This window comes from Hemitrygon akajei, chromosome 6 (genome assembly GCF_048418815.1).
Source record: "Hemitrygon akajei chromosome 6, sHemAka1.3, whole genome shotgun sequence".
Classification (NCBI taxonomy): Eukaryota; Metazoa; Chordata; class Chondrichthyes; order Myliobatiformes; family Dasyatidae; genus Hemitrygon; species Hemitrygon akajei.
The window spans coordinates 178,357,038-178,378,056 of record NC_133129.1 but is presented as its reverse complement, the minus strand read 5'-3'; the positions used below and the strand labels follow the sequence as shown (position 1 = coordinate 178,378,056).

At 39.8% G+C, this 21,019-nt stretch overlaps 2 protein-coding genes across 2 annotated transcripts in view; one reads left to right on the top strand and one right to left on the bottom strand.

The window, feature by feature from the left end:
- The window catches only part of ccdc73 (coiled-coil domain containing 73), a 197,208-nt gene that overhangs the window by 26,519 nt on the left and 149,670 nt on the right, over positions 1-21,019 (bottom strand). The gene's annotated exons all lie outside the window — the stretch shown is intronic.
- Positions 1-21,019, top strand: part of eif3m (eukaryotic translation initiation factor 3, subunit M) — a 41,886-nt gene that overhangs the window by 11,118 nt on the left and 9,749 nt on the right. The window contains exons 2-8 of the mRNA XM_073049831.1: positions 858-990; positions 1,190-1,328; positions 3,169-3,292; positions 4,406-4,500; positions 12,511-12,594; positions 12,739-12,838; positions 14,693-14,774. Coding sequence (XP_072905932.1) covers positions 858-990; positions 1,190-1,328; positions 3,169-3,292; positions 4,406-4,500; positions 12,511-12,594; positions 12,739-12,838; positions 14,693-14,774 — 757 coding nt within the window. The remainder of the gene's footprint in view (positions 1-857; positions 991-1,189; positions 1,329-3,168; positions 3,293-4,405; positions 4,501-12,510; positions 12,595-12,738; positions 12,839-14,692; positions 14,775-21,019) is intronic.

Genomic DNA, 21,019 nt, shown 5'->3' with positions numbered 1-21,019 from the left:
GCACCAGGACCCCCAGATCCCTTTGCACAGAAGCACTTTCCAGTTTCTCTCCATTTAGATAATAACTTGCTCTATTATTTTTCCGGCCAAAGTGCAAGACCTCACACTTGTCAGTATTATATTTCATCTGCCAAATGTCTGCCCAATCACTCAGCCTATCTATGTCCCCCTGCAGGGTTTCAATGTCCTCCGCACTCATTACACTCCCTCCCATCTTTGTGTCATCAGCAAACTTCAATACGTTGCACTTAGTCCCTTTCTCCAAATCATTAATATAGATTGTAAAGAGTTGGGGTCCCAACACCGACCCCTGCGGAACACCACTAGTCACCAACTGCCAGTCTGAGAATAAACCATTTATCCCAACTCTCTGTCTTCTGTTAGAAAGCCAGTCCTCCACCCATGCCAGAATATTATCCCCAATCCCATGATTTTTTACTTTAAGTAATAATCTTTGGTGTGGCAACTTGTCAAATGCCTTTTGGAAGTCCAAATACACCACATCCACTGGTTCCCCTTTATCTACCCTATATGTTATGTCCTCAAAGATCTCCAACAAATTTGTCAAACATGACTTCCCTTTTGTAAAGCCATGCTGACTTTGTCCTATTAAGCTATGTTTATCCAAATGCCCTGTTACTGTTTCCTTAATTATCGATTCCAACATTTTGCCAACCACAGATGTTAGGCTAACTGGCCTATAATTCCCAGCCTTCTGTCTATTGCCCTTTTTAAATAAAGGAGTTACATTAGCATTTTTCCAATCTGCCGGGACCATTGCCGAGTCCATAATGAGGTTGGAGGTTTATTTTGTCATAAACAATTTGTTTAAGCTTTACTATTTTTTTATTTCCCAGGCCTCTGAGCTTCGATCCTACCTGAAGTCAAAAGGGGCTGAAATTTCAGAAGAAAACTCAGAAGGTGGACTGCATGTTGACTTAGCGCATATCATTGAAGTCTGTGATATTTGTCTTAAAGAAGATGATAAAGGTGTGTTTCTCCATACAATTTCTATTTGGTTTTGAAGACATTGCTGTTTTACCTGTTTGTCTGAGGCTTTGATTCCAAGCAGTCTTTTTTTAAAAAAATTGCAGAATCTTTCAGGGATAAGCTAAGGTGTGTAAGGTTTCAAGAATGGCTACACTTGGCTAATATCCTTTAAATGCTTTTCTCTACTTGTTTTATTCAGATGTGGAGAGTGTGATGAACAGCATTGTGTCTCTGCTGTTAATTCTGGAGACTGAGAAGCAGGAAGCTCTGACTGAAAGCTTGTGTGAGAAACTGCTGAAAGCTCGTGAGGGTGAGAGGCCTTCACTCCGATTGCAGCTGTGAGTTTACTATGATCACTGAGCATAACCGGATTAAAACATAAAGAGTAATGTACTGCCTTACTGGATGTCATGTGCATTGTTTTATATTGAGAGCTTGCTGTGTATCAATTGGCTACGGCATTACCCTTGTTGCAAAAATGCTGTGGTTGTGAAGCATTGTCAGTTGTGAAAGACACTATATACGTGCAAGGTCACTGTTTATTCTCTTCACAATTGGTAATTGCATTTTCAGACAGTAGCTTCTTTGAGTCCCTGGAGTTTAGAAGAATCTTATTGAAACCTGTCAAATATTGAAAGCCCTTGATGGAGTGGACATGGAGAGGTTTTTCCTATACTGGGCAAGACTAGAATTAGAGAGCACAGTCTCAGAATAGGACGTCCCTTTAGAACAAAGGTGAGGAATTGCTTTAGTCAGAGGGTGGTGGATCTATGGAATTCATTGCTACGGATTTCTGTGGAGGCCAAGTCATTGGGTATATTTAAAGTGGAGATTGAAAGGTTCTTGATTCATAAGGCATCAAAGATTACAGGGAGCATGCAAAGAATGGAATTGACTGGGAAATAAATCAGCCATGATGGAATTGGTTATATGGGTTGAATGGCCTAATTCTGCTTCTGTGTTTAATGGTCTTCTGGAGTCACTGGAGGCATTGAGTGCCCTAGTAACTGTTGCCCATCACATTATACCAGCACCCCTGCTGAGCCCTATTGTTTTGTCATGTCTTTGTTTTAGCATCATATAATTAAGACAGTAGAGACAGTTACAGCCTGCATTAATATTTAGGCAGGCAGAAAAAATAATAAAAATGTCACAGAGTAGGCTTTTAGAAGAGGATTGAATAAAGAATGTTTCTTCTAATCCACTTGCATTTTCCCACAGGATTCTTTTTCCTTTAGAATCACAATAATGGTATGAACAAAGGAGCCCCAGCACTGTATAGGACAACATCTTCTTTCTCCTCTTTTCAAAGCTGCCCAAGTGGGGTAACCTCAGCCTTAAATGTATTGGAATATTGTCTGCAAATATCAGGCAGACAAATTGGTAATTGCTGCCACTGTTAGAAATTTAGGCCAGTTTGGCCTGAACCTTTCTTTAACTTTCAGTAGTGACACCACTTAAGCTCTTCCATTAGTACAGTGACCTTTCATTTGAAATTTGCTTACAATCGTTGTTCCTTTTAGCTTTTTGTGCCTTGTTGTCTAAAATCTTGCTGATGTTCTAGTGCAGGCATTAATAGTAAAATTTGAACAGCTTTTCCAGTGGCCCTGGTCAGACATTTCACCATCCATCAGCAATGTCATACGACCAAAGCAGTGAAAGATGAGGCAGACACACTAGACACAATCATTCATTAATTATATGCCACAGGGCACAGGAATGCTTAGTATTAAGAGGACATGGGGAATGTGATTTCTTCACCAGTGTCAAAAAGATAAACTTTGTTTTTAAAAGAACGTTTAATGCAAAAATTGGTAGATTTATACATAAAGTCATAAAATATAAATGCGGCACAACCTTATTTAAACTTTATAAATTTGGATATGGTCCTCAGATCTAGAAAATTTTACCCTTTTCAGTCAGGGAAGAGGATCCTCAGTTACAAGGAGAGTCTGGAAAAGTTAATTAAGTGGATTAATAACCAGGTGTCATAGATTTAAATGATCACGTGGGGTGATGCGTCATAGACTCAGAGGTTCATTACAGCACTGAAAAGGATCAAAAGGTCAACATGAGGTGAATGCCTGTGCTGTTTTTTTATGATTGCAGTTGTTCAATCTGAGAACAATCTTTCTAACATTCGTATATAGTGTGAATGTGGCTATCCTTTTCACTTAGGTTGCGTAATCTTTTCCATGGAATGGAGGAGAACGCTCCTGCCAGATACATTGTATATTGCAGTCTCATCAAGGTAGCTGCATCCTGTAATGCTATTCAATACATTCCTACTGATCTCGATCAGGTGAGTCACTCACTTCACATGCTTTAGTTCATTATGGTCATTGGCTGTTTTAATTCTGGAGCAAGTGGTAATGATGTTGGCGAGGAACTTCCAATAATGCCACAGTCCTGTAATAGCAGAACATTCTGTTTGGTGGTATCCCTTGTCAGTCTAAGGCAGCAACACACACGACAAGATTTAAAGTTCTTCAGGGTAGACGAACCTTGAAGAGATTTCTCAGTGGAGCAGCAAATCATTTATAAATCCCTGCCAACCTAAGGCAGGCAGGGATTTAGAAACAGGAGTAGGCTACTGAGCTCCTCATCCTGTTCTGTTCAATAAGATCATGGCTTAATCCTAAGTAACTTCAGTTGAAACAATTCTGTCAATCTTTCATTGATCCACCATAAATTCCATTTTGCAGAATACTGTTAGTTTCTTAACTGTGGAAAGAATTGTCTCTAAAGTTGAGTATCTGGCCCGGACTCTCCGTCCAGCAGCTACACTACCGTTTCACTTAATAATTTGAAAAGCTTAATCAAAACTTCATTTAACTGTCAATAGGGACTAGTTTCATTTTTCAAGGATGATAGGTACATGTACATATGTACACACACTCTCTCTCCCGTTACCAATGTTTCACCAGCAATAGAGCTTTACTAATGTTAAAACAAATAACCTCACTATTTTCATTTCATAGTGTCAATTTTTATGCCTTTGTTATTTAAATCATGCCAGATTTTTCCACCATTCTCCATTTTCTCCAAGTCAGTTGTTTGTTTTCCAAAATCATTTTCTAATCTCTATTTTCCTGGCTAGATTGGCAATCTTGGTATGATTTATTTACCAGTTTTCAATGCACTAACAAGACCAAAGTATTCCCGATTCTGAGTCAGGAAGTATTAAACAAATCAGTCAGCATGTTTTTTTTAAAGGGTTAGCACTTTAGGGTTAATGACTGCTGAAAGTTCAGACAAACCACTTTTGATCAGAAACATTTTCTTGAAGCAGATGTTGCCTGATCAACTTAGTGTTAACAATTTCCTGTTTGCGTTTATCTACAGTTAATGTCCTGTAGTCTTTTATGATGAATAATATCAAAAAGTTAGTGAGTAACTTTTGTTTTCCAACAAGGTTCGGAAATGGATATCAGACTGGAACCTCACTGTGGACAAGAAACACCATGTATTGCGATTGCTCTATGAAGCTTTGGTTGACTGTAAGAAAAGGTAATGTCCAGTTTTGAATTTAGTGGGTGTGCCACAGTAGCATAGTAGTTAGAGTGACTCCAGTACAGCTCGGGGCTTCAGTAAGGAGTCTTAACCACAAAGTACACTGCAGATGCTGTGGTGAAATCAACACGTACAAAAGCTGGATGAACTCAGCAGGTCGGGCAGCTTTTCATTGAAATGAGCAGTCAATGTTTCGGGCCGAGACCCTTCGTCAGTCTTGACAAAGGGTCTCGGCCCGAAACGTTAACTGCTCATTTCAACGGATGCTGCCCGACCTGCTGAGTTCATCCAGCTTTTGTACGTGTTGAGTAAGGAGTTTGTTCCTGTGACTATGGGTTTCCTCCCACAGATCAAGGAAGTACCAATTAACTGGTAATTGTAAATTGTCCTGTGATTAGGCTGGAGTTAAATAGGTTGCAGGGCCAGAAGGGCCTGTTTCACGCTGTATCTCTAAATAAAATAAATAAACATTAATGTGCACTTAACTTTTGAGGTATTTGAAGTTAAATAGAGTTATAATACAGAGGCTTTATGGAAATGAATGACTGAGTAGTCACTGGGGACTGGATGTCCTGCTCTTGGTCCTCCTGCATTTTCTGCTGAACAATTAAACAAATTAGCAACAAAGGAATACTTGGGCATTAACTGCTATATTTTGATTGACTGGGCTTGCATTCTACTGTTTGAAGGGTTCTGCTCAGTGTGTCTATAACATAACTCCAGTAAATGTAAAGGCTATTAATACGGTGACAGATTGTGCGCTGAGCCTTTGACAGGAAACAATTAAAACACTCAAGTTACCCCTCTTTGCACCGTTTGCTTTGTGTCTGGATGTCATAACTGCCAAAGTTTCTCTTGGGTCACGATAAAACACTGCTGCTGTCTTCTGTATTTCTGAATTTCATCCTTGCTTATATCCAGGTCATTCAAGGATGAAGCCAAGTAGCAAAAGCTCCTGAAAATCTAAATTTCTCTCTTCAAAAGCTGAGGTTTAGGGTAACTTGAAAATGTTGAGTTTTACAAATGCTTGTTAGGTAGGAGTAATCAGGACTACAAACAAGGGCAGTTATTTACCTTCCTTTATTTCAAACTTACTGGGTTATGAAGCCCCTCTATAACATATTATAACTCCAGCCATTACCTATAGTACAGATTTCATCTTTCCAAATGCTCTTGTACTCCCTGATTGGTTCCATGGTTCTTAGTTCTGAGCCAACGTGTGTATCCTTCATTCCAGCATAGCTGATAGAGCACAGTCTTAGAAATTTCAGAATAGAAGATGCGTTCAAATTCACAGGATTTCAGTAGAATATTAGAAACACTACTTGTTCCAATTAACTGGAGCTTTGGTAAGACTGCATCTGGAGTATTGTGTCCAAATCTAGGGTCTTGATTAAGAATATCCTTCCTATGGACTGTTTGTCCCACTCCCATCAGGGCAGAGGCTTTGCAGCAACCACGTCAGGACCACTAAACTCAAAAACAGTTACTTCCCCAAGCCTTCAAGCTAATCAACCCATTAATCCACCCCACCACAACTAAATATACATCACCGAGTGTCACTTCGTGTATGTAGAATCAATCTGTATAAAGTCTAATGAGTGGACAGTTACTGCAAGAGGAGGTTTATCATGAGGCAAAAAGAATTTGACGCAAGGTAGCATCTTCCTCACATAGTACTTTGCCCACTAATGGGAGCTTTATGGAGCTGTGGAGGCTGATTGGCAGGCCTGAGAATAAACAGTACCCACCCAATTTCCAGCATGTTGCCTAGAGGTTAGGCAGGGAAAGCTAGAAGACAACCACATGATTCTGCAAATGCTGCAAGTCCAGAGTGACACATACAGACTGTTGGAGGAACTCAGCAGGTCAGGCTGCATCTATGGAAAGGAATAAACAGTGGACGTTGCAGGCTGAGACCCTTCATCAGGAAAGACAAAGCTGTATATTAAAAAAGAAAATGCCTTAATTGTTTTCATCAGGAGATAAAATATGGTAGTTCACAAAAGATAAATTGTAGCTACTTGGAAATTTGTATCCTTAGTCAATGTTTGAGGGGATAGAGAAGCTGATAATAGCTGAAAGTCTTGCTTTCAATAAGTTCACAACATCTGCATGCTCAAAATAAACCTAAATCATAACAATCTCTAACTGTTGAACTTAATGACCCAGTGGCAATTAATCTCTATATACTCTAGGTGGAAATTCTGGAAGTAATGTTTATTTAGTATTTTAATTTTTGATTCTATATTTCATTATGTACTGTGTAGCACAGCATGTGGTGTTATAAGACAGTTGTACATCAAAGGCTTGAAATAGGAACAGACTTGAGCTACTTATCACTGTCATCTCATGCCCAAGTTGCATTGCTTTGTTTGAACATGCGCCAGAATATCTTACTGCAGATCATATAGGAACTTTGTGCCTGACCTTAGTAGGCATGTTTGTTTACAACTCAAATGTGAAGCACATTTTTGAGCTGTTTTATTTTAAAGATTTAAACTTATCTTCTTTGAAAAGCTTTTTTTAATGCTTCTATTGCCCTGATTTGATAGAAACATAGAAAACCTACAGCACAATATAGGCCCTTTGGCCTACATGCTGTGCCAAACATGTAGTTACTTTAGAAATTACCTAGGGTTACCCATGGTCCTCTGTTTTTCTAAGCTCCATGCTCCAGGAGTCTCTTAGAAGTACATATTGTATCCGCCTCCACCACCGTCCCCTGCAGTCCATTCCACGCATGCACTACTCTTTGCATTAAAAAAACTTGCCCCTGACATCTCTGTATCTACTTCCAAGCACCTTAAAACTGTGCCTTCTCATGTTAGCCATTTCAGCCCCGGGAAAAAGCCTCTGACTATCCACACGATCAGTGCCTCTCATCATCTTCGCCGCTCCAAGGAGAAAAGGCTGAGTTCACTCAACCTATTCTCATAAGGCATGCTCCCCAATCCATGCATCATCCTTGTATATCTTCTCTGCACCCTTTCTATAGTTTCCACATCCTTCCTGTAATGAGGTGACCAGAACTGAGCACAGTACTCCCAAGTGGGATCTAACCAGGGTCCGATATAGCTGTAACATTACCTCTCGGCTCTTAAACTCAATCCCATTGTTGATGAAGGCCAATGCACCGTATGCCTTCTTAACCACAGAGTCGACATACGCAGAAGCTTTGAGCGTCCTAAGAACTTGGAACCCAAGATCCCTCTGATCTTCCACACTACCAAGAGTCTTAATGTTAATACTATATTCTGCCAACATATTAACCTACCAAAATGAACCACCTCACACTTATCTGGGTTGAATTCCAACACCCACTATCCACAACACCCCCACCTTTGTGTCATCAGCAAGTTTACTAACCCATCCCTCCACTTCCTCATCCAGATCATTTATAAAAATTATGAAGAGTAGGGGTCCCAGAACAGATCCCTGTGGCACACCACTGGTCACCGGCCTCCATGCAGAATGTGACCAGTCTACAACCACTGTTTGCCTTCTGTGGGCAAGCTAGTTCTGGATCCACAAAGCAGTGTCCCCTTGGATCCTATGCCTCCTTACTTTCTCAATAAGCCTTACATGTATCTTATCAAATGCCCTGCTGAAATCTGTATACACTACATCTGCTGCTCTGCGTTCATCAGTGTGTTTACTCACATCTTCAAAAAATTCAATCAGGCACGTAAGGCACGACCTGCTTTGACAAAGCTATGCTGACTATTCCTAATCATATTATGCCTCTCCAAATGTTCATAAATCCTGCATCTCAGGATCTTCTCCATCAACTTACCAACCACTGAAGTAAGACTCACTGATCTATAATTTCCTGGGCTATCTCTACTCCCTTTCCTGAATAAGGGAACAACCTCTGGAACCTCTCCTGTCCCCATTGGTGATGCAAAGATCATTGCTAGAGGCTCAGCAATCTCCTCCCAAGATCCTTTTCCGTGGTGAATACTGAAGCAAAGTATTCATTAAGTACATCTGCTATCTCCTCCAGTTGTGTACACACTTTCCCACAGTCACACTTGATTGGTCCTATTCTCTCACATCCTCTTGCTGTTCACACACTTGTAGAATTCCTTGGGGTTTTCTTTAATCCTGCTCACCAAGGCCTTTTCATGACCCCTTCTGGCTTTCCTAATTTCATTCTTAAGCTCCTTCCTGCTAGCCTTATAATCTTCTAGATCTCTATCATTATCTAGTTTTTTGAATCTTTCGCAAGCTTTTCTTCTTGACTAGATTTTCGACAGCCTTTGTACACCATGGTTCCTGTACCCTACCATCCTTTCCCTGTCTCATTGGAACGTACCTATGCAGAATGCCACGCAAATATCCCCTGAACGTTTGCCACATTTCTGCCATACATTTCCCTGAGAACATCTGCTCCCAATTTATGCTTCCAAGTTCCTGCCTGATAGCTTCATATTTCCCCTTACTCCAATTAAACACTTTCCTAACTTGTCTGTACCTATCCCTCTCCAATGTTCTGGTAAAGGAGATAGAATTGTGATCACTATCTCCAACATGCTCTCCCACTGAGAGACCTGACACCTGACCAGATTCATTTCCCAATATCATATCAAGTACAGCCTTTCCTCTTGTAGGCTTAACTATATATTGTGTCAGGAAACCTTCCTGAACACACCTAACAAACTCCACCCCATCTAAACCCCTTGCTGTAGGGAGATGCCGATCAATATTTGGGAAATTAATATCTCCCTGCACAACAATCCTGTTATTATTACACCTTTCCAGAATCTGTCTCCCTATTTGCTCCTCGATGTTCCTGTTACTATTGGGTGATCTATATAAAAAAATGCCGAGCAGAGTTATTGACCCCTTCCTGTTTCTAACTTCCACCCACAGAGATTCAGTAGACAATCCCTTCATGACTTCCTGCATGATTTACTGCAGCCATGACACTATCTCTGATCAGCAGTGCCACGCCCCCACCTCTTTTGCCTCCCTCCCTGTCCTTTTCGAAACATCTAAAGCCTGGCACTCTATGTAACCTTTCTTGCCCCTGAGCCATCCAAGTCTCTGTAATGGCCACAACATCATACCTCCGTGTTGTCATATGAGGCTATACATGATGGAAAGGAAGAGTCTGTACTTGTACCACCTCAATTCTAGTTTCCTCCCGCAGTTCCTCGTGATGTGCAAGGTTACCAAGTTACGGGTTCAGCTCCCATACCTGGCACTTAGGCTGAGTCTCCCAGTGACATGCTGAAGAGAATATTTTTGTGGATGTAACATAAAGCCAAGGCACCTTTAGCTCTCATTATTAAAACTCCAAGACCTGGGAATTTACACCTTCCTCTGAAACCTGATCATCAATTGGTGATTGATTTGTGGCTATGAAGCACATTGTCATTTACGTAATATCAGGCAACTTTTTGTCAGAGCTAATCAACTCAGTGCAATTTGCCTACTGCTGAAACAGATCTATGGCAGATGCCATCAGCACTCATCTGTGGAACATCTGGACAGTAAAGACACCTACATTCTACTATTGTTTATTAACTACAGTTTTGCCTTCAATGCTATTATTCCAAGTAAACTCATCATCAAGCTCCAGATCCTAGGAGTTAATGCCTCATTCTATAATTAGATCTTTGACTTTCTGACTAACAGACTGCAATTAGTAAGGATATGCAGCAACACCTTTGCCACAATTATTCTGGCCCTCCACAAGGTGTATGCTCAGCCCCCAACTCTACTGCCTGGACACTCATGACTGTGCGGGCAGATTCTGCTCCGATTCCATCTACAAGTTTGCAGATGATAGCACTGTAGTGGTCTGTATGTGAAATAACGATGAGTTCAAGTACAAGAAGGAGATACGAGAGCTTAGGAATATGGTGTCATGAGAACAGTCTTTCCCTTGATAATAAAACAAAAGAGCTGGTCATTGACTTCAAGAAGGGGAGGTGCTACACGTGCACTAGTTCATGGCGTTCATAAATTCATGCTAGATCTTTCAAGAGCAATTTTCTGCTAATCAGTCCCTTAAGTGCATAAAATTAGCAAGCCATTAGGTTTCCAAACATGTTTCACATTCTGCAGTAGGTCATAATATAGGCAACCCACTGAAAAAACTGCTCCATTTGTAGTTTCTTGTACTTTGAATAAGGGGAAAGGGAAGACAGAGAATGGGAACAAGAGATTCTTCAAGGAACAGGTATGGGGTGAATGACATCCTCCTGTGCTGCATCATTCTTGCTAAGACAACTCAACAACTTGCACAATTTTTTTTTGAAATTGTAATTTTCAATCAGTCAACTTCAAAATTAATAAATATAAAACATAGTAGATCCAAACACCAGTGATTCTAAAATTGCATGTTAAACTTCCATAGCTTGTTATGATCTGCAGTGTTAGAATCATTGGTGTTTGGATGTACTGTTGTTAAAGGCACTCTAAAACTGCAACTCTAGTAGATTATGACAAATTTGGTGCATCAACATAGTGGTTTTGACAGAAGACAAATTTGTCCTTTTTAAAGAAAAGCTTTTAATCAACAGAAAAGGTTTCTTTTTCCTTTGTGAAGCAGCTGAAAAACCTATTAACTTTGAAAGAAAAAGTTAAAATATTTGTATGTCACAATGAAGTATGAATTAGCTGTATGTTATAGGAAGTGACTCAGAATGAGCCTTTAAGTATACAGGAAAGCAGCCTTATATCTGTGTCTAAAGGGCGAACTACTACACACTTACAGATGCTTGCCCAATGAATTATGAGGCATGGTTACTCTCCAAAAGGAGCAGAGTGATTGTGCACTGAAGCAAACTTTTGATCTAGTTTTCAAGTGTACCAACTAATTCATTGAAACCAATTTAAAAAGATAAATAGCACAACTGTGTATTTTATCAACCTTCTCTGTTCGCTTTTAGTGACTAGATAAATATGAAGCAAATGATGGGAATTAGTTGCTGTGATAGCAATTTGAGATTAATTGAGACTCAGAATGTAGGACTTATTAATACACAACTTTATCAAATTTAAACTAGCAAACATTGTGCTTCATAAATGTAGCCAAAATGCCCAAAAGACAGCTAAGCAATATTGAAAATTGACACTACATAGATCACATCTGGACAACTGCATCTACTTCTGGTTACCATATTTGAGGAAAGGTATGAAAATGCAAGACAAGATGCAGGAAAGATTTATCAGAATGGTTCCAAAGATTTAAGCCATAATGATGGAAAGGAGATGTTTGGGTTGTTCTGAGAAAAGAAGTCAAGAAGAGATAGGGTAGAGGAATCAGAATAATTAATTGAGTTGGGATTGAGGAAAAAAGTAATCACTGGTGTAAGAGTTAACAATCGGAGGATACAAAACACTCCTGGCAGCAAGAGTAATCGTTACTTTAATTGCATTCCTATGAATAGAAATTGGAAGGTTTTTTTTGCAGAAAGCCAGCAGTGGACCTGGGCTGAGTGAACCCTTTGTGTGACTTGGTGTTTCTGAATGAGACTGTAAATACCCCTTGTTAATGGGTACTTAAGGCCATATCCGTGTTTTCCAAATTATTTACACAAGTGTGATAAAAACACACAAGTGGTCTTCAACCAGAAACATTAATTCTTTCTCTTAACAGATGCCACCTGACCTGCTGAGTTTCACCAACATTTTATTTCATATTTCCTGCATTTGTAGTTTGTTTTCCCATTTACTAGTAATGAGTAATAACATGGATAATAGAGCTGTCAGCAATAATCTAAGGCTGGCACTGACAAATAATTTCATTGAACTTCACTTAAAGCCCGTCATTGAAATGTTCCCACAACCAGTGGTCTCACTTTCAAGGACTCTTCCTCTCATGTTCTCTGTATTTATTGCTTATTTGTTTTCTGTTAAGTGGTAAATGAGTTCCATTGATGCAACTTTAGACACAAGATTGTCCAATACTTTCTAACAAAAAAAGAATTATTAAAAGTGCTTGGTTCTTCATTAGAATCAACTATGTGTTTAAATTCTCACTCTTTTCAACAGTGATGCAGCTGCCAAAATTATGGTGGAATTGCTTGGAAGTTACACCGAAGACAATGCTTCCCAGGCTAGGGTTGACGCTCACAGGTAACGAATTATTTTGGACTTTTTAAACCTAAATTGTCTTTTATATAGTTTTGGTTATGAATTATATAAATGGCGGTTGAAAATCTTCTAAGTAAATTGAAAATTTTACAGAGGTAATGCTTTATTGAATTTTTTTTTCAACAGATGTATTGTAAGAGCATTGAAGGATCAAAACACATTTCTTTTTGACCATCTTCTTGCTTTAAAACCGGTTCGATTCCTAGAAGGGGAACTTATTCATGATGTGAGTTATAATTATGGGTTTGTTGCATTACAATGCCTTAAAATCAAGTTTTATAGTTGAGCAGTGGTTTGATGCATAGACTGAAGAAAGGTATTCTCCAACCATAATATGTATCTTTTAAAGCAATGTCTTGTTCTGCCTCCCCTATGTAGTAATGCAAAGTAAAGATATCAGGGTTAGCAGCTTACTAAGAGCACGGAGGAAATTGTCTCTGTCCGTAGCCTTGACCGTGTGTTTTAAATTACATTCTTCTGTCATTTTGTAATGAGAGGTATAATCTTGGCTGTGGCAATCAAAGAGGTACAGTGTACAAGATTAATGGATTTTCTGTTAAGTTGCCAGTGTTGTATTTTAGCCTACTAATCTCTTTAATAACATCGGCACAATGCTCTGTCAAATCGATTTGCTACTACTGGACGGATCCCAAAATTTCCTTTGATCTTTTAGTTATAACCCAGGGAGCACTGAAGTGAGTATGCTAACTGGGCATTTATTCAATTCCCACATGCCTCTGCAGTTTTTCTTTTTTTTTTACAAAAAAACAGTCCATTAATTTTTTTTTCCATAATTTGGGTTGTAGTTCCATTCAGACAACGCAGTACAGGAAGTTCGAATCAGAGACCATCAAGGTTGCATAGAAGTGAATCTAACATAAACAAGAGTTTTGATGTTTATTTTTAATTGAACTACAGGCCAAATTCTGAGATTCTCATCATGAATCTTGCCTTGATTGGTCAATCTATTTGAAATAAAACTGGAAAGAGCTAGTAACAGAATAAGCACTTTGATTTAACAATTTAATTCTCAAACTATTTATGTAGAACATTACAGCACAACACAGGCCTTTCAGCCCACAATGTTCTGCCAGTCTTTTGATCTACAGACATTGATCTATCCTTCCATCCCACATAGCCCTTCATTTACTGCCTCTACCACCACTCCTGGCAGTGCTTTCCTCTGTGTGTGGGGGGGCGGGGGAGAATCTTACCTCTGACATTCTCCCTCTCCCCCCCCCACCCCATTTTTCCTCCAATCACCTTAAAATTATGCCCCCCCCCCATATTAGCCATTTCTGCCCTGGGAAAAAGAATCTGGCTGTCCACTCTATCAACGCCTTTTGTCATCTTGTACACCTCTATCAAGTCATCTTCCTTCACTTCAAGAGAAAAGCTCTAGGTTTCTCAACCTTTCCTCAATTTAACTATTTGTATCTATTGAAGTGTTAATCTAAAATATTGTTTTACAAATTACTTTTTCTCAGCAAGAAATGCTTTGGAATTCTAATCCAACTTTAACCAACTTCAGGCAGGAGTTTTAGAATTAAACTGTTGTAAACCCAGAATTAAAAAGGTAAGGCACATTGCAAGACAATGTTTTGGATGAACATGCCAAAATACACACCTGTGACAAGAGAAATTATTGAGCTGACGTCACTTCTGACCAAAAATGATTGACCTTAAATGTTAACTCCTTTCCCATTCTGTGGCTCATGTCTTGATTTGTTGAGTATATCCATCATTTACTCTTTTTCAATTGTAATTACATTTCACAGGAGTTTAAGAGCACTTATAACTATTCAAAATCCTCTGGGAACTAATGCTTTTAATAATGGTTTTGTGTTTTGATCCTTAACTATGGGGATAAGTAAACTGTTTATGGAAACAGTTTGGAAATATCTCAGATTAACTACGTTTTTCTCACAATGATATCAGAGTGTTTAGGCTGCTTGCCAAAATCCTTGTTGTGTCAGTTTCTGTTAGGAGTATTTGGCATAACATTTTACAGTTTTGTGTTTTAATTGTATATCTGACCTTTTGTATTTTTGAGTTTGACCCAATACATCTCTATTTTTAGCTCCTGACGATTTTTGTTAGTGGAAAATTGGCCGCTTATGTCAAATTTTACCAGAGTAACAAAGATTTCATCGATTCACTAGGTGAGATTTCAATTCTTAAAATATAGTCAGAATTTAAGTATAATATTATAGTGGAGAAAATATATTTTTTCTTTTTACTAAAAATACTTGCATTTATGAGTTGCCTGTTACAACCTCCAAACATTTCATCGTGCATCACAACCATTCGAGGGTTCCATTCATTCACAAGTAGTGGGCATTGTCTACAAAGGCAGCTTGTTTTGTCCATAACACAAGAGATTCTACAGATTATGGAAATCCAAAGTGACACACACAAAATACTGGAGGAACAATGAAGAGTAATAAATCGTCAATGTTTCCGGCCACTATCATTCAACAGGATTGATGTTTTTTATCTATACAGTGTTGTCCCTTAAGCTATCTTGCTAAACCATTTCAAATGGTAGTTAAGAGTCAACCATGCTGCATTTATTTCCAGATTCAATGAAGGTGGCAAATTTCCTTCTCTGAAAGACATGAGGGAAACTACATAATATAAAAAATAATATTAGAATGTAAATACAACCTGAGGCTTTATAAGGCCTCATTTGGGGTATTGTGAACAGTTTATGGCCCCTTATCTAAGAAAGGATGCGCTAACATTGGAAATGGTTCAAAAGAGGTTCACAGAAATATTTCCGGGAATGAGATGCTTGTTTGATAGCTCCAGGCCTAAATTTGCTGGAATTTAGAAGAATGAAGGTGGATCTCATTGAAACCTATTGAATGTTGAAAACCCAAGATAGAGCGGATGTGGAGAGAACGTTTGCTATAGTGAGGGAGTCGAAACCAGAGGACACAACCTCAGACTAGAAGGATGTCCATTTAGAATGGAGCTGAGGAGGAATTTCTTTAGCCAGAGGGTGGTGAATTTGGAATTCAATGCCACAGGCAGCTAACCCTAACCCCGCCAGGTCCAGGCCTCCCTCTTTCCTCCATTCTCTCAACTCCCATTCCCCCAACCCTAACCTCCACACACCCACAAACCCTGGCCCAGCCAGTTTCCCTCTCTCTCCTCCAGGCCCTCACCTCAATCCCCCATTCCTATACCTAATTCTAACATCCATAACCATCCCACCTCCATCCCAACCCTACCCTTATCCCTAATCATAACCTCCACACCCACACGAACCCTGGCCCATATCCCCCAAACATGAGCGCTCATTCCCTACAGTCCAACCCCCAACCCACCATAAGCAATAATTCCACCACCCCCACAAACCCTTAGCATGTTCCTAATGCTAAACCTTAAGATAGATGTAAGAGGGATAAAGATCCTGATAAAGGCAAGTTGTGTTGGACCAGGTTAATGAAGATTTGGGGCAGATTAAAGTGACAGGGTCAAGCGACACTGAATCTCCAATTATGAGATCAAGAAACACGAGGGATAAGAGAGAAGCACAAGAGGGCTGTGGCAGGTTGAAAGATTCCTGATTGGTCAAGGTGTGAAAGGTTACGGGGAAAAGCAGGAGCATGGGGCTGAGAGGAAAAATGCATCAGCCATAATGAAATACCAGAGAAGACCCAATGGTTGAATGGCCTAGTTCTGCTCCTATGTCTTATGGAGTGAGTGAGGGCCTCCAGCGGTCAGAGTTGACCACGTATATTACATCCTAGCTGTCTAGATATGCAAGCCTGGGAAGTATGATATGGAGAGTAAGCTGTTGCCCATGTAACAAGCTCCCCCTCTCCATGCATCTGATGAATCCAAAAGAATGGCAGAGACCGACACAGTATGGTACCAGTAGCGTCGCACAAGTTGCCAGTCAGCAATGAATTCAATACAGGGACTCCAGCTCCAGATTTTTCCCTCTGGGTTTACTCCCGAAGCCTTCCCCATGTGAATGGGTATAATCCCAAGGCAGCGGAGGTTTGAGATCAGAGTTTTCCTTCTAGATGAGCTGCCAACCACAGCTGATGAGCCCCATCTGCCCAAAGTGACTGATTTTAAGGCATCAGTAACCCGCCTTTAACCCTTCTTCTGTCAGTAAAAACACTCTTTTAGGCTTAGTAGCTAAGCCATACGTGGCCAGAAGCTGGACTTGGTTATCAGAGGCTATTTGAAGCACATGCCATTGGGAGCATTTAGTAGGTGGTCAGAGCTTGTCGCCATTACCACTCCCTGCTAGGACAACCTTAAGAATCCAGTGGCCTTATAACCCAGTAGATTTGTAGATCACTGATACTAGCTTTTAATTTTCAGAAAAAAACTTGAATTTAAATCCTCTGGTGATATTTGAATTTGCATTAGTGGTCCAAGCCATTTATACTAGTTTACTATTAAGATACTGTACTTCCTATATGGTCAGTTATAATCTAGGAAACATTCATACTTAACACATGTACATAAAATCATACAGTGAAATGCACCATTTGTGTTAACAACCTACACACCAAGGATGTGCTGGGGGCAGACTGCAAATGTCACCACACATTCTAGTGCCAACATGCCCACGATGTTCAACACAACACAGAACAAAATGACAACAGCAAAACAAGTTTATTTCCTATCCTCCCACACATAGACCTCCAACCCCAGGTCAGGCTGGCTCTGGGCATCTGGTCCTTGGCCCTGTGCTCTCAAACTCACAGGTATGGGCCCTCCAACCTCCATTCTCTGGCCCAGACTCATCCTCTACCCCTGAACTCACCAACTTCAGTCTTCAACATTTCAGGCATTCTACTTCCAGATTCACTGAGCTCGGGACTTTTAACCTTTGCCTTTGCCCTTTGGACTTTGCTGACGATTTTGTTCACATGGTTGGGAGACAAATTATGAAAAGTATATCAGGAGCAATTTCCTTTTTCTCTTTAAAGTAGTGCCACAGTATCTTTTACATCCACCAGAGAGAATAGAGGATGTTTGTGCTTAACATCAAGTCTGATACCACTTTTATCAATACATTGCTTCTTTGGTACTACAAAGATTGTCAGCCTGACAACAACCTGACAAGATGATCAACAACCAACTTGTCTTCTTCTGCACTTTGGTTGTTGGTCAGTCTTTGTGTGTAGTTCTTCATAAATTCTTTTGTATTTTTTTGGTATTCTTTTGTATTTGTTTTACTATGAATACCCTGCAAGAATATGTGTATTAGAGTAGTATGTGGCAATATATACACAAGGGATTCTGCAAATGCTGCAAATCCAAAGTAACACATAGAGGTCAGGCCAGGCAGCATCGATAGAAAGGAATAAAGATGTTTTGGGCCGAGACTCTTCGTCAGTCCTGATGAAACGTCGACTGTTTATTCCTCTCCATAGATGCTGCCTGACCTGCTGAGTCTCTCCAGCATTTTGTCTGTCTGTTATGATGACATATACATACCTTGATAATAAATTTACTTTGAATTCCTGTTTTCAGCAACTTCATGGTATAAGAGATGAGTGTTATTTTTCTGAAGTAATTACTCATTGTTCAAAAGTTTGTGGCATTTAAAAATCAATTTCAATATCAACTTTTAATTCCAAATACTTTGTCACAATTTGTTCTCAGGGTGTGAGGATCACTGACAGGGCTGGCACTTAATGGCACAAATAACAAGGGAATTGCTTTGAGTAGCTTGATGCAACCAAGAGGCTCCCCAAGTCAGAGGATTATAAAATTGGCTAGCGTGGTGTGGGATTGGAGCAGAAACTATGCTTCAAGAACTGTGATTGTCTTGTGACAACTTGAACTTGTGAAAGAAACTATAACAATAGAAGCAAAATAGTACAGGTGCTGTAAATCAGAAAATGTAAATGTTCAGACCAGGGAATGTCTATGGAGAGAGCCCCAAAATCCATATTGGTATATCAGTTCATTATTGTCACACATACTGAAGTACAGTGAAAGGGCTTTATTCTGCATACCATTAAGACATTGAGCTAGTGCAAGGGGAAAGTAATAAGAGAATGCAGAATAAAGTATTACAATTACACAGAGAACAGACAAAAAGGTGCAAGGCCATAATGAGGAAGATTAAGTCAAAGGTTATGGGGAGAAGTAAGGAGAATGGGTTTGAGTGTGATAATAAATCAGCCAACGGAATGGCGGAGCAGACTTGATAGCCAAACGGCCTAATTTTGTTTCTCTCTGTTATGGTCTTGACTTGCACTACGTTCATTGGCCTTATAACAACAGGTTAGAAGCTGTCCTTGAGCCTGGTGATGTGCTTTCAGGATTTTGTATCTTTTATCCTGAGGGGAGGTGGGAGATGGGGCATTTTTTAGCTCAATAAAGTATCAATTTTTGTTTCTCCTTCAGATGCCAATCCTACTGTAGTTACACATATTAAAACAGAAAACCCCAGGAACATGCAGTTATTCTGGTGTAGGGGTTTTGACTTCAAATGCTAACTCCTGTTACTCTATTCACTGCCTAACCATTTTTATTTTAGATATCTACATCTGTGTGGTCAACTTTTAATTTCTATTTACCCTCAGGTATTTACATCATTTGTGAATTTATCATAGAAGTGGGGACTGTTTTAAAGGAAATGAATTAAGTCTATACAACAATCCATTGGCAGTTTTGGATGGTTCTTAGGCTGCTAGGTAGGGCTGTGGATTATTGGTTGGGTTTCGGGCAGTAACTTAAACACCATAATGCTATGGTGCTGTCAAAAACTGCACAGGGTTGCAAACAATAACCAACTATCTCAGAAATCGAGGCGATGTTGGTGTGCAGCTTCCCAGTTCCCAAATAATAAAAGCAAATACTAGCTTTTAATTCTAAGTTTCCATCTAGTTCTTGGTCTAGATTAACCAAGGTCAGAAATTTATGTTTTGGCTAAGAAATTGGTGATGCTCCAAATGTGAGAGAATCTCCGAGATTGTGCTTCATTGTATCCAACAGCTGTTGGGGAAACGGTACTGACAGAGGCCATGCAAACAGCTCCATCTCCTGTCTTTTGTCTGAAGGATTTGAAATGACGTGTTCTTTGGACACATGTGTTAACAATTTTTTTTGAAGTGCTGACCACGTCCTGATACAGTCACTCAAATTTATTGAATAAAAATTAACAATTTTAATTATTTTGAATTTGCCATTTTATTCAGTGGTATTTCACTGTATTAGTCAGACCTAAATTTCTTCCCCCTTCCTTTCCAGTCTGTTTATTCCTCTCCATAGATGCTGCCCGACCTGCTGAGTTCCTCCATCACTTTGTGTTTTGTTACTCTGGATTTCCAACATCTGCAGAATCTCTTGTGTTCTAAATTTCTCTTATTTGCCAATAGCTATACTGACAAAAATATCCTGTGGTAGGAGGTCCTGGTACCAATTTACCATGGTTCCCATGTTGTCTTGATATTTAGTGTGTTTTTCTGAGTTTTCAGAATGTTCATTAATTTATTACCATTATAAATACCAGGGCCTGAATCTAACAGTTTCCTGTATAAAGACTCTAATTTTTAGAAGGGGAGAGAGTTGATATTAAAAGCAGAGATTAGCTTTATTAAGATTAGCTGTATTTGTTACATGTACATCGAAACATACAGTGAAGTGTGTCATTCTGTGACCAACACAGTCTGCGGATGTGTTATCAACGTGGCATGCCCACAACTCACTAATCCTGTCCTTTCGAATGTGATAGGAAACTGGAGCACCCAGAGGAAACCCATCCAGTCACAGGGAGAACGTACAAACTCCTTACAGACGATAGTGATAATTGAATGCCAATCACTGATCATTAGTGATGTAAAACATTGCACTGTCTGCTTTGCTAACATGCCAACAGCATCAGTTTCAAAGAGGGGGAACACTGGGGAATTTGGATGGCACGGGGGATCCTGTGCTCGGGTGCTGGCCATGTGAAGGTTGTGTGTTCTCCATATGATCATGTAGTTTTGACCAAGGTTCTTGGGTTTCCTCCTATGTCGTTAAGACGAGCTGATCGGTAGTTTTATTGGCCACCGTAAGTTGTTCCAAGTAAGTAGGTGAGTGGTGGAATGGTGAGGTGTTGATGAGAAGGCGGAGAAAATACAGTGGGATTAATGTAATGTACGTTTGATGGTCTGTTCGCCCATATTAAATGTGCTGGCTGTCTTTGTGTTTGCGCATAGTCATTCTCCCCATGACTGCATTGGTTTCCTCTGGGCGCTCTGGTTTCCTCTAGATGTATTGGTTAAGGCAGGGGTTCTCAACCTGGGATCCATGAACCCCTCAGTTAAGGATTGATGTTAAGGATCCATAGCATAAATAAAGGTTGGGATCACTTGGGTTAAGGTTAGTGAGTTGTGGGCATGCTATGTCGGTGCCAGAACCATGGCAATACTTGCAGGCA